Source organism: Oreochromis aureus, linkage group 22 (assembly GCF_013358895.1).
Source record: "Oreochromis aureus strain Israel breed Guangdong linkage group 22, ZZ_aureus, whole genome shotgun sequence".
NCBI lineage: Eukaryota > Metazoa > Chordata > Actinopteri > Cichliformes > Cichlidae > Oreochromis > Oreochromis aureus.
Window position 1 is genome coordinate 12,504,488 of NC_052962.1, and position 12,791 is coordinate 12,517,278.

Genomic DNA, 12,791 nt, shown 5'->3' on the forward strand with positions numbered 1-12,791 from the left:
GGAGAAAAAAAGAGTTCTAACAAGTGTTTGTTTGCCATTGTCTTTAAATTGTTAAGATCACAATTACCTGATCACTCCCAAGATTTTCTCTGAAATGCTTGACAAGAGTAGAAGAAAAATTCGAATATAAGTGAGTACTCTACTCTTACAGGAATTAAACTTTCAGTTTATTAAAGACAACGATTAGACGATTCTTCAAAAAAACAAACAAACCCAAAACAAGTGGACAGAGCCTTTTAACACTTAACTTTTAACACTCTGATCATTATATGAAATGTAATGATTTATCATCGTTATTTTTCAATAAATCTCATTTCCTAGTGTAAGGATGTTAGGGGGCAAAAAAGAAAAAAGTTTTACTAACCGGAAGGATCTGCACTCTGAACTCGATTACTTCCGCCTAGAGTCGATAGCAGAGCAGAGGCTGTCGCTGATGCAACACTGACAGGTCCGTTCAGCCGGTTTCTGTCACCCAGGACTCTTTGAAAGAAGAAGGGTTTTGAGGTAAGTCGGCTACTGTGCAGTGTGATTTTACAGTAGAACGACATTGCTGTGAGATAAACAAAAAATGTAGCAATTAGAAAAAAGCAGCTGAATCGATTATAACCACAGGAGCTAGGTAACGTTAGCTGCACATGGTTTTCTCGCTTAGCTCCTTCATTCATAGGTGGAAGCTGCCCGGTGAGGTAGCCAGTATTTCTCTGAGTTGGCTAAATTGTAGGCTACATGCTGAATTTTAGCAAATTTACCGGGAAAAAAAATGTGCTTTTTTATTTTTATTTTTTTTTATTTTTTTTTGGCTAATTGCGTCTTTTTCAAAACTACCGTTATGTTTGTTGGCTAGCCTGCACAGCCTATGAAGCATCAAAGTGAAGTTTATTACATGAATACGGCTTATAGACAGCAAGCTGAGCTGCAGTGTTTTTAACTTTTTAAAACGCGCAAAATTAATATGCATTACTGTTTTGTTTCAATGGAAAAAGTCATGGCAGTCAGACTAATGTTAGTCATACCTGTCTGTAGCCAAGATCAACAATAAACCGAAAGCGATTTACTGGGAACTCCCTTATTAAGAACCCCAGGAGGATGACCTCTGTGCTTGTGTTACAGTCGGATCACCCAGCACCATGGCAGATCAGCTGAGTCCAGATGAGAAATTTAACCTCATCACCAGGAACCTCCAGGTGGGACACGCAGACGGCTGCTCACAGTGACTGGAGCATACAGTCACACTCACATGTTTCTGCTCGTGCGTGTGTATTACAGGAGGTCCTTGGAGAGGAGAAGGTGAAGCAGGTCCTTCAGGAGAGAGAGCTCAGGGTTTACTGGGGCACAGCGACCACTGGCAAACCCCACGTAGCTTACTTTGTCCCCATGTCTAAGATAGCAGACTTCCTCAAAGCTGGATGTGAGGTGGGTGTGACAGAGCTGACTGTGGTTTTATTTGTAGTTGCTATTAAATTAAAACAGCCTTTTTACCCCCTCTTCTACCTTTCCTTAGGTCACTGTTCTGTTTGCAGACTTGCATGCTTACCTAGACAACATGAAAGCTCCCTGGGAGCTGCTGGAGCTCAGGGTCAAATACTACGAGCAGGTCATCAAGGCCATGCTGGAGAGCATCGGTGTGCCTCTGGATAAACTCAAGTTTGTCAAAGGAACCAACTTCCAGCTCAGCAGGTCTGTTTGCTGATTCAGAGGCTGATCTGACATCCACTCGTTCAACTTTACATTCTCTTAAAACTTGCCTGTAGCTGCAGCTCATACTGAACGTGTAGGTGTTGCCATGTTTTCCAGGGAGTACACTCTGGATGTGTACCGCCTGTCCTCCATGGTAACAGAACACGATGCTAAGAAGGCTGGAGCTGAGGTGGTGAAACAAGTGGAGCATCCTCTCCTGAGCGGTCTGCTGTACCCTGGCCTACAGGTAATAACGCTGTTCATAGAATTGAGACGCTGGTGTCATCACACTGTGACAACGCAGTAGTTGAAGTTTCTCAGATGTGTCCGTCTCACAGCTTAGTATTAATCACAGTAACCGTACCTTGTGTGTTTCCTCGTGCCCTCAGGCTTTGGATGAGGAGTACCTGAAAGTGGATGCTCAGTTTGGAGGTGTTGACCAGAGGAAGATTTTCACTCTGGCAGAGAAGGTATGCTACACCTTTGCACATTTACAGAGGTTTTCCTTTAGTTTTAGCTCAAGTCCTCTGCAGCCTCACAGTAGAGCACAGCTGCTAATTACTAAAGAAATCCAATACATTAGTGCTGTGACTTATCATGCCTTCCACAATAACACTGATATAATTTTCACACGATTACGAAAGCGTCATCTTGTGATACTGGTGATATAGTGATGCATTTCTGTTTGCTAGTGTGGGCAGCAATGGCACAAGCCCACTTATGTCTGAGTGCGAGAGCGGTGTGTGAGCTTCCAATGACGATATGTTACCTAAAAAGGGAGCAGCTGTACGCCAGTAGTGTGACAGTGGTTTGACTGTAAGAGGCAGACACTTTGCAAACTATGAAAGAAAACAGTAAACATCAAACTGGTTTCACTACTTGATGCAAAAACGCACTGAGAATATGAAGACAAAGTCAAAGGAGGAAATGCTGGAGAGATATAAAAATCTCTCTTATAATATATAAGATAAGGACAATGGTGGACAATACCTCCCACCCACTCCATGACGTGCTGGCTAGTTACTGGAGCACGATCAGCGAGAGACTGAGATTCCACAAATGCACCACTGAGTGACAAAGGAAATCATTCCTGCTTGTGGCGTATGTCCCAGTACAACTCGTCCATCTAAGGCACAGTACAAAGTCAATAGTTACACCCTTTTCTCACATGTTCTAAAATGAAAGTAACAAATAACTAACTTTACCGGTTAGAATGAAATGTCAATCATATATATTTCATCTCTGTGATATTCTGGATATTCATAATTGAGCTATTTGTATATATTAGAGCTAAATCTCATATTTTGTAATACCTGCTTTTTTACTTGTGTTTTAATTTATGCTGTGTCACTGCTATTGCACTCTAATGCTGCCGCTGCTGTTCCTGGCACCTTGTGGCGCACGCTTTGAATGAGGTAGACTGTCATCAGTGCAAGTAGCAAATTTCCTTGAATTTTCCTGACTTTTGTGGAGGCTGAGACTCATTAGGTCCTTAGCTATGCAGTCCCATGCTCAGTATGCAGTCCTTTACATCCAGAGAAGAATGGGAAGTTCATTTACTTCCCTCTTCCTGCACTCTTGTGAATGTAGTGTGCTGTAGGGATTACTTTTTTAACCCTGAAGTTAGCCTGACGTTGATGCTTCAAAGGTCATGGTGCTCTCACAAAAAGCCAAACGAGTTTTTCTGTTATAGAAGATGTAGAACATTTATTCTGTTATTAGCAGAGAGTCAGATCCAGTTCTTTACCTTTCTGAGAATTTTAAGGTTTTCTCTCATGTCGGCTTCTATATTCGGTTACGTGTGAAAGTGTGATAACAGACTAGTACAGAATTGATAACATTCAGCTGTTTGTGCAGCTGTTCAAGATTTTAACCTGTGTTGTTCTGCAGTACCTGCCCTCTCTCGGCTACGCTAAACGTGCCCACCTGATGAACCCGATGGTGCCGGGGCTGACGGGGGCTAAGATGAGCTCTTCAGAAGAGGTAAGGTTATATAAACTTAGTTTGTTATGGAAGGAAGTGATTGGAGTTCAAGATTTCCACGGGAAATTTTCTCAACACTCCGTCTGTCTTTATTTTATTATCTGTTTTTGCTTCCAGGAATCGAAAATCGATCTCCTGGACTCCAAAGAGGATGTAAAGAAGAAGCTGAAGAAGGCTTTCTGTGAGCCGGGCAACATCCAGAACAATGGAGTTCTCTCTTTTGTCAAATATGTCCTCTTCCCTCTACGAGGAGGTAGAAACTCTTTTTCAATCTCTTCCTGCAACCTGGCTTCAGACTTCCTTTTTTTCGGCAAATCAATTTGAATAATCAAATGAGTTGATCATTTGTACTGTTTCAGGGTTCTCCATCAAGAGAGACGCAAAGTGGGGCGGAGACAAAGTTTACAGTGTGTTTGAGGAAGTAGAGAAGGACTTCGCTGCAGAGGTGAAGAACGCAATAACTGGTTTATTTGAACAATGAAGTCTTCCCTTAACACGCTCTGATTTAACCTGTGGTGAACTGCTGTTTATAGATGATCCACCCTGGAGACCTGAAGGCCTCTGTGGAGGTTGCACTAAATGAGCTACTGGAGCCAATTAGAAAGAAGTTCGAGTCTCCTGAGCTCCGTAAACTTACCAGCGAGGCCTATCCCGATCCCTCAAAGACAAGTCGGTGTCAAACCGTGTGGCTTAAAGTGGGAGTTGTCTTCATACTGAGACTTAATGCTGTCTTACTTGTGTGTTATTAGAAGCAGGAGGGAAGGGCGTTAAGGCCGGAGGAGGAGGAGGTGGTGGTGGAGGAGAGGACGATGAGCTGGCTCCATCCAGACTGGACATCAGAGTGGGCAAGATCATCAGTGTGGAGAAGGTAAGTTATTGTCATTTGATCATAATCCGAACTTTTATGTCATCGGATCATCGATGTGGAGCTGAAAATTAATTTTCCCCCCTCTGTAGCATCCAGACGCTGATTCTCTGTACCTGGAGAAGATCGATGTAGGAGAGCCGGAGCCGAGGACGGTAGTCAGCGGGTTGGTGGCCTACATTTCACAGGAGGACCTGCAGGACAGACTGGTGTTGGTGCTGTGCAATCTGAAACCCCAGAAGATGCGTGGGATTGAGTCTCAAGCCATGCTGCTGTGTGCCTCTATGTGAGTTTCATTTTTGGGGGCTGGGTTGTTTTGTTTTTTTGTACAAAGTGAAATTTAGTTTCAGTTTCCAACTCTTCCGATCTCTGTTTGTTTTCCAGTGAGGGCGAGCCCAGAAAGGTGGAGCCTCTGGATCCTCCAGAAGGTTCGTCGCCAGGGGAGAGGGTCTTTGTGGAAGGGTATGAGTCAGGCAAGCCAGATGATAGACTTAACCCAAAGAAGAAGGTGTGGGAGAAACTCCAGGTTTGTTTCTTTGTGAATGTCTATAACGGTAAACCGCTGTATTTTTCCCCCTCTACTAAAGATCTAACATTTAAAGTACAGATTATAAAATCATGTGTGTTATCTGGTATTTTAGGTTGACCTAAAGATATCAGACGAGTGTGTAGCTCAGTGGAAAGACAAGCAGCTGATGACCAAACTGGGGCAGATCACATGTAAGACTCTCAAAGGAGGCAACATCAGTTAAACACACAAACGCTGAAGCTGCTCCCGCTCGCCACAGCAACAGTACTTTCATCGAGTCGCCATGGCAGCAGCATCAAGCTTCATCTGGATGTTTCCTGAAGAGTGACGGCACATGATGCTTTGTGTCTTACATGTTTTAAACTCTCTTAGACAAATTCTGTTATCACGCGTCAATGGAAAAAAGAGATAAAAATTATGTAATTAACAACCTGATTCATTACTTTTCCTTTCTTTGAAGTTGTTTAGTGTTACTAGTACACATATGGGGGAAGAAAGGGCCTTTTCAGTCAAAGGACTCTGGTCTTTATAGCTCATTCATGGAAGTAGCCAATGAAAAATATCTCAGGTTTCCTAAAAGGGACTTAACGTTTCCGTAGTTACCTGTTTTACTGTTTGCCTTCATGGTAAATGTAAACATCAGGGCTGTGGCCAATCTGCCAAATCTGCTTACTAAGAATAGTTTTATGGGTTCCCAACATCCTATGTATATAAAAATCAATATGCCTTGTACTATATGACGGTTGTATTTTGACTAATGTTGCACAGAAATCCAGATGTGAACATTAGTTGTTATAATCGAACCATGCATCATCATCTCTAATGTGTAATAAACGCTGGCTGAAGTCTGAATGAGAATATCATTTGTGATCAGTGAGACAGTTTTTGAACTATGAACACAGGAAACAGTTTAATACACTTAAATTTTATTTATAGAAGTAATAACTGCACATATTTCTCTATAATCAGCAATCAGTTTTTTGACCCTGTGTGAGGAGTCAGTATAATTCACTCATCAATGATTCTGAGAGGGGGAACGTTTTGTGCAAATATGTTGAGCTGTACTTTCTTTTTTCCACCATAAAAAGGCTTAGAGTTACAGAACATGTATTAAAGTGGACCCATCGTGCTCAGTTTCAGCTGCATGTCTTTATCAATGGATGAAGAAGTCTGCATGATTCACAGTTCAAAATAATAACGCTTTTTTTTTTTTTTTTTACCCAGGCTTTAATTCATCCCCTCAGTTCATCAACCATCTGAAACAAGCTGTTTTTGTCTCTTTCCCCTCAGTTTAAGCAAACTTTCTCCTGATTGGCTGCTCCATAACAGGCCTGTGTACTCATAGTGCTGTGTGCCTGAGATTCCCACTCTCACTTACATCAACATCCAAAACTAAAAAATGCCATCTGAAACTGAGGCGTGATGTCTGAGCTTTTGGCTCATAGGGATTACAATAATAGGTCCGCTTTTGAAAACACTGACATCCTGCTCCAGTGTAATGGTCCTCCAGGGCCAGTCACCCCAGTCGTAGTCCTAAAGGTGGTTTTCAGATGAAACAGATTCTTAAATATTTCATATTTGGTAGGAAAAGGTGACTGACAGTGCTACTGGTGAAAACAATCACACATAAATAAATACAATATTGATGAGCTGGCTTTGCAGACACCCAAGAATTGTTAAAAAAAAAAAAAAAAAAGCATCTACTTGACATTTCACCTACTCCTGTATTTAGATGCTTTTATTCTGTTAAGTCTGAACTGTTTATCATATGCTGTTTACAAAAGTGCATCTCGGGAAAACAAAAACACTGAATTCTTGACTATGCGGCATCCCTTTTTGACAAATGCTTTCCACACCGAAAAGCGGGAATGATGCTAAGCTCAGTAATTTCTTCACTCAGTCTAAGTAAGGAATGGATATCCTGTCCTACAGTGGATGCCTTTGTCAGACAATATTGCAATATATATAATACAAGAGGAGGGGGAAACAGACCATCTATGTACAGAAATGCTTTTTTTTCGAAGACAAATCGTTTTCTCTGAGTTGAAATTACAACTACCTAATGGAACCTCTGGGAGGCGATCTAACACAAGCTAAATATTTGCAATTCAGCCAATGTACAGTGCTTCACCCTGAGGGGCCTCAGTAGGACATAAACTATATTTTTAGAAAAATACTCCAGAATAAAGCTATTTTAAGAAATTGGGAGTGATACTTTTTTTTTTGCATAAATATTGAGGAAGGCCAATACAGGCTAAGGCTTTTTGGAGGAAACGCACACAAACACTTAGTTAATGTCTCTTAATGTCAGTCAGTCTTTCTTGTGAGTTGTCCTTTTTCTGTTCCTCTGGTATCAGTCTGGTTCTTGTTTAATCACCAAAGAAGAAGTCTTTCAGAACAGTGTTTCAATTGTGTCCGCTGTCACTCTGGTTGCTGGAGGGGGAAGACAAGTGGTGGTTAGACATTATAGCATCACCATAACACAGTTACAGGAACACGCTTGATGAGTATTCCTTCCTAATCTAATTAAATTACTGAGACATGATCACGAGCTTCAGGTTACAGCTAATTAAAGCACATGCTTGCGCATTTAACTGGAAAAAAAGTCTGTAGGCAAACCAGCAGCATCTGTACTGGGCTTGTGCAGGAGGTGACTCTTATTCTGCAACCTCTGCTTTGCTGTTACAAACAAGGATATTGCATTCTGCTTTTTCATGGCAAGAGTTGGAAGAGTTATTTATTCATGTTGGTACAGAACAAACCTTGAAGCTGTTGCAAACTCAGCAGCAAAAACAGTAATGAAGGCACAAATATAATGATAAACTTACTTGTTGTTTCAGACAGGTTTATTCCACTCCTATGTTCTCCTCCTACTACTGCTCCATTCCCTTTGACATTGACCTCTATCTTTGACAAAGAATTCGGAAGACTCGGTGAAGAGTTGATGCTGCTCTGCGTTGGCTTCTTGGCTACAGGTGGAGGAACTTTATCACACTTCACTCCATCAAATGTGAACACAGCAGCCTTGGACTGATCGGACACTTGCATGAGCTCAGCTGCCAAGCTTTGCTTTAGATTTGCCTGAGCGTCGGGGGATGAGGCAGTCTCTATGACAACCTTTTTTGTGCTCCTAGAGAAGATAAAGCTAGCAGTAGAAGCTGGAGACTTGTGCACGTCATATCCTTCGTGTGATTTCCGTGACAAAGCTCCTGGTTCACTGACACAGCTGTATGTCGGTGATTTCACACCCAGTTTGGAGGGCAGACCATCTCTTGAAGACATTGCTGCAGTTTTCATTCGTATGGCTTCCTGTAAGCGCATTGAAGGACTGGTCATTGTCACAGAGGATGATTTAATGGCCTGAGGGGGAGATTTCAGTGACAAAGACTTGCGGATGGGTTTCTGAGGAATGTTTTGAGATCCTTGGATTGAAACTGGGGAATTCTCCTTAACTGGTGCTTCCTCATTTGTGGACTTGTCCTCTGGCGGACTTTGCACCTGATCTTCGGTCATGTTGACTGATCTCAGGCGAACCATTTGAAGCAGGGAAGGGGTGACAAGAGGTATGTTAGCATCCTCTTTGGGAATGGGAACACTTTTGTGGCGGGAGAGGAGCTCCTTGGTCCTGGCATCTCGATTTGCTAGGCTGGAATGTCTTCTGAAATTAACTCCATGGGTTAAATTATCTGCCGGTAGAGGAGGTGCTACGGGCACTGTCAGAGCTGAAGGCTGAGTACTGATGGACACAGAGGGATCTTCAATTTGCAGAGAACCTCGCTTCTGGAAACTGCCGGGAGGATCTACAGCTGTGTTTGGTACTGGGCTTTTTGCTCTTCTCATACTTGGTATAAGAGGTGATTCCACTGGTGGAGGTGAGACAGTCTCTAAAACAGATGAAGAAATCTCCTCAAAAGCTTTAGATTTTGAAATCTGCACGTCAATCACTGGTTCTGTGTCATTTATAACTGGTTGTGGAACAGTTGGGTGCAAATCCGAACTCTGTACAGTCTGCACATTAGGGTTGCCCAACTCTGTGACGCAACCAGCCGTCACATCTAGTGCACTGTCGGTTATGATGGATGGAGGAGGAGGCGGAGGAAAGTCAACCTCATCCACTCCATCAAATACAGAGTCCCCTTCCAAAGGAGGTGGTGGAGGTGGCCAGGAGGACTCTACAATGTGGATCTCCTCCTGTACCCTTTGTAAATCATTTGGAGGTGTAGATACTGCTGAGGGAGGTGTTTTCCTTGATAGAGGCGGTGTTGGGTGGTATGCTGGGGGAGGGGTAGGTGGCGGAGAAACCTTATTGATTCTGGGGACCTCTATTGAAAGTGTTTGCATGGACTGGACTTCACTTCTGTCCATCTCAGTCTTGCTCTCGTCATATAAAGCTGTCACACCATTCTCTAAAGACGTGTAGTTCTCCACGGATATAGTGACCTCTGCTGTGGTACTCGTTACATTGTTCTCTTTCTCCACTGACTTCTCCGCCAAGACCATTTCCCCTTTGTGCAGTACTGTCATGGGTTTCTTCATGACAGGAGGGGGATCTTTCTTTGGCGTTGTCCCTTGACTCTCTGGCTCCTTCATTACAAAGCTACTACTCTGTTCTTGCTGCTGAACATCTACGCTTGCCTTTCTTTTGTCCTGGACTAAAGGTGTTTCTTGTCCTGGATATTCCTTACCCTCCTGCACCACATGGACTCTGTCAGGATGCATTGTTGACAGTAACTCAGGCTTTGCTTGAGTTTTGGACAGTTCTATGATAGGTTTGTCTGTAGTTGTTTGGATTTGATCCAAAACCTGCATCTCTTTCCTAGTTTCAGTCTGGGTTCCTGTCTCGTTACTTGTGCTTTCCTGTACTTGTGCTGTTTTTTGTTTAACATTAGGGCAAGGCCCACAGAGGAGCTCAAAGGTGCGTCTGTTGTGGACCCATGTCTCTGGAGGAGGAGGACATGGTGCTTTGACTTTAGGAGGTGGTGGGATGTTCAATAGCTCATTCACTTCCTCTCTAAAAGTTGAGGTATTGTTCTTCAGTGCAAGGTCTTTTGTAGCAACAGTTGGTGAAGATCCCTGTGGAGGCTGATTTGAGCTACACATGGAAACTTCTGTATTGGCAAGCTCAGATGTTCCAGATGATAAAGACGTTACTGAGGATGAAGGAGATGCTGCTGAGGATGAGGCTCGCGACGCTGATCTTTCCGGCTTGACTGGTTTCTTCTTCTGCTTGTCTGGGGAGGTTGGGGAGATCCCTTTTGGAGAAAGCGTTGGAGTGCCACTCTGACTAGAGTAGCCACTAGATGGAGAAATGGTCCGTTCAAATTTCCCATCCTCTGGTGGAACTTTCTGTGGGGAGGATCTAGATTCTGGAGATACCCCAGCTTCATTAGAAGATGCCTGAGCAGAACTCAGAGGATTGGCAGAAGAATCTGGAGAGCTGGACCTAAGGAAGCTTGATACATCTTCGGGTATCTTAGTGCTATTTGTAGAAACCAACTTTGTCTCATCCTCTGGTACAATATTTTCTGTGGGATACGTCACTTCCCCAGAAGCAGAGTCATTAAGACTTTTGTTATCCACAAGAACCACCCTGGAATTACCTCTAATCTTATTACTGTGCAGAGAGTTTGATCTGCGTGGTGGTGCTGGAGGTTGCTTGGTCTTCATAACTGAAAGGCTACGTTTCTTTTTATTCTTTGCTTCTTCCCCAGCAGCCACCGCCCCCGATTCACCAGATTCTGTTGCTGGTCTTGTAACAAGATTTTCACTTTTACCGCTAGGGCTGCTAATCGCATGAACTGAGCTACGGAAACTAACAAGGTCCTGATCCCCAGCAGTTTGTTTGGTTTGCCCATTTAGACATACTCTCTGTGAAGAGTTACTGCTTTGTCTGCTACCCTTGGAGGACAGTGGGGATGAGTTTGAAATAATGGTCTCAGAAGACTTTGACTCACTCCAGTTTGACCCTGAAGCTGATGTGGCCATCAGTGTGGAGTCATTCTGATAATGGTTTGTCTGGGAAGTGTCACCATCTGATTTTCTGGATAGCAAGGGGCTGACTGCCAAGTCCCCAGATGCCAGGCTGCTTTTGCTTACAGTGCGAACACTGCTGCCATGGTTGACACTGCTGCCACGAGTCCGGCTGGTACTGCGGTCAATCTCAATGAATTCAATCGATGCTGGCATTACAGCATTAGGAATTATTGTAGACAAGTAAGTGGCCTGTGGAGAGATAGACATCACTGGGCCCTGAAAGAATACAGAAAATGTTTCACATGTAAATATCACAAATCACCATTAATAAACTAGGAATTAAAAACAAAGTTCACACAACTAATTTAAAGACAGTTTTCTTATCTAACAGCTTGATTAATTTCCTACCTGGGGTTCCTGGAGGAAATTAAACATTGAAGGAGATAATGAGGTGGATGTTGTCATGCCAGGTACTGCAAGAGACTTGGGTCTTAGGTTGGAGATGGGAAAGAGATGGGAACCAAAGTCCTGGTGGTCCTGGAGATGCTTCCTCGCCAGCTCTTCATCTCTGAATGCCTGCTTAGAGTGGAGTGGAGTGGACCATTCTTGAAATATAAAAGGCATATTAAACTTATAACATATATCAAAGCTATTTACAATGAATAGGTTCTTTCTGAGTAACTCTTTACCTCCAGCTCTGAAACATGTACCCTTGCTCCCAACTTATTTGCCACTGGAGTCCCATCATCTGTAGAAATGGTGACGACACCTGATGATTGGCTGTTACTGATCTGTGTGTTGGCAGAGACCTCAGTAGAAACAAGCGGCTGAAAGGTGGAGTTTCTGTTTAGGGCTGTTAAGAACGTATATCACTGTTAGCACCATTAGTAACGTGGTAATATGGTTTTAGTTCATCATCAACAAAGAAAAATACTTTTACCAAGTTCTTTCTGGACCTGGTTGGGAATACCCATGATGGTGGTTCTCCTGGTCTTCTTCCTGCTCTTATCTTGTCTTTTGATTGGATTCAGGGGCTTGAATGTAGAACCTATAAGTAAAGAAACAAAAATTTCACATGTGCACATTTCAGGCTTCAATATTGTTGTCTGATGTTTCGCCACACATTAATAAATTGAATTCTGGATTCTTTGCTTTGCAGGTTGTGCTGTAGAACTGACAAAGCCCCATCTCATGCTCATGCTAACTGCTAATTGAAATTCTGTTGACTATCCTTTTTAGTGATTAATTGTGGTCATTATGCCAAATGTGGCAGCAAATTTCAGGTATTCCCACAACCAGGGAGAAGGAGCAAGTTTATGTTAATCCTTCCTAAGAATCTACTTTCATATTTGCAGCTCTTTAAGGCTCTACCTAAGCTAAATGTTAACATCAACATGCTAGCATGCCTATAATGATTATCCTAGCATATTAATGGGATGCAAGTATGCGGTTAAAAATCTTCTACTTTTTGGTGTAGCCCATTAGAGTGACAATTAGTACCAAACAATATGAATAAAATGGATGGAAATGTCATTAGTTTTTCAAGTAATACATAACAGATTCTGGAAAAATAAAAACAAATTTAGAAAAAATACTTAATACCTAAATATTCCGGCGCCGCTCCGAGCTGGCAGCCAATTTCAGCAGCTTATTCTAAATATGTATGCACATTTTATGATGGCACTCAAGGAAAAGTTAGTCGACAACATAAGTAGGCGCCATGAATATCTCTATAGGATTAATGTAATGTAATGTAATGTTTCC

At 42.6% G+C, this 12,791-nt stretch overlaps 2 protein-coding genes across 5 annotated transcripts in view; one reads left to right on the forward strand and one right to left on the reverse strand.

The window, feature by feature from the left end:
• Positions 1-387: 387 nt before the first annotated feature.
• Positions 388-5,906, forward strand: yars1 (tyrosyl-tRNA synthetase 1). The gene is made up of 14 exons (XM_031740157.2): positions 388-504; positions 1,111-1,184; positions 1,267-1,413; positions 1,502-1,677; positions 1,795-1,924; positions 2,067-2,147; positions 3,568-3,660; positions 3,778-3,913; positions 4,020-4,105; positions 4,194-4,329; positions 4,410-4,528; positions 4,618-4,811; positions 4,910-5,051; positions 5,167-5,906. The coding sequence occupies exons 2-14, from the start codon at positions 1,128-1,130 to the stop codon at positions 5,275-5,277; spliced, it is 1,608 nt and encodes a 535-aa protein (XP_031596017.1). The 5' UTR covers positions 388-504; positions 1,111-1,127; the 3' UTR covers positions 5,278-5,906.
• A 57-nt stretch (positions 5,907-5,963) lies between these two features.
• kiaa1522 (KIAA1522 ortholog) overlaps positions 5,964-12,791 on the reverse strand; it is a 39,929-nt gene continuing 33,101 nt past the window's right edge. For 3 of the 4 annotated variants that reach the window (XM_039605768.1, XM_031740155.2, XM_039605771.1), the window contains 5 exons: positions 11,968-12,075; positions 11,717-11,880; positions 11,436-11,606; positions 7,883-11,303; positions 5,964-7,487 (listed from right to left, as the gene is read on the reverse strand). In XM_039605768.1, coding sequence (XP_039461702.1) covers positions 7,447-7,487; positions 7,883-11,303; positions 11,436-11,606; positions 11,717-11,880; positions 11,968-12,075 — 3,905 coding nt within the window. In that variant the 3' untranslated portion in view covers positions 5,964-7,446. The remainder of the gene's footprint in view (positions 7,488-7,882; positions 11,304-11,435; positions 11,607-11,716; positions 11,881-11,967; positions 12,076-12,791) is intronic. The other variant, XM_039605770.1, reaches the window with a different exon arrangement.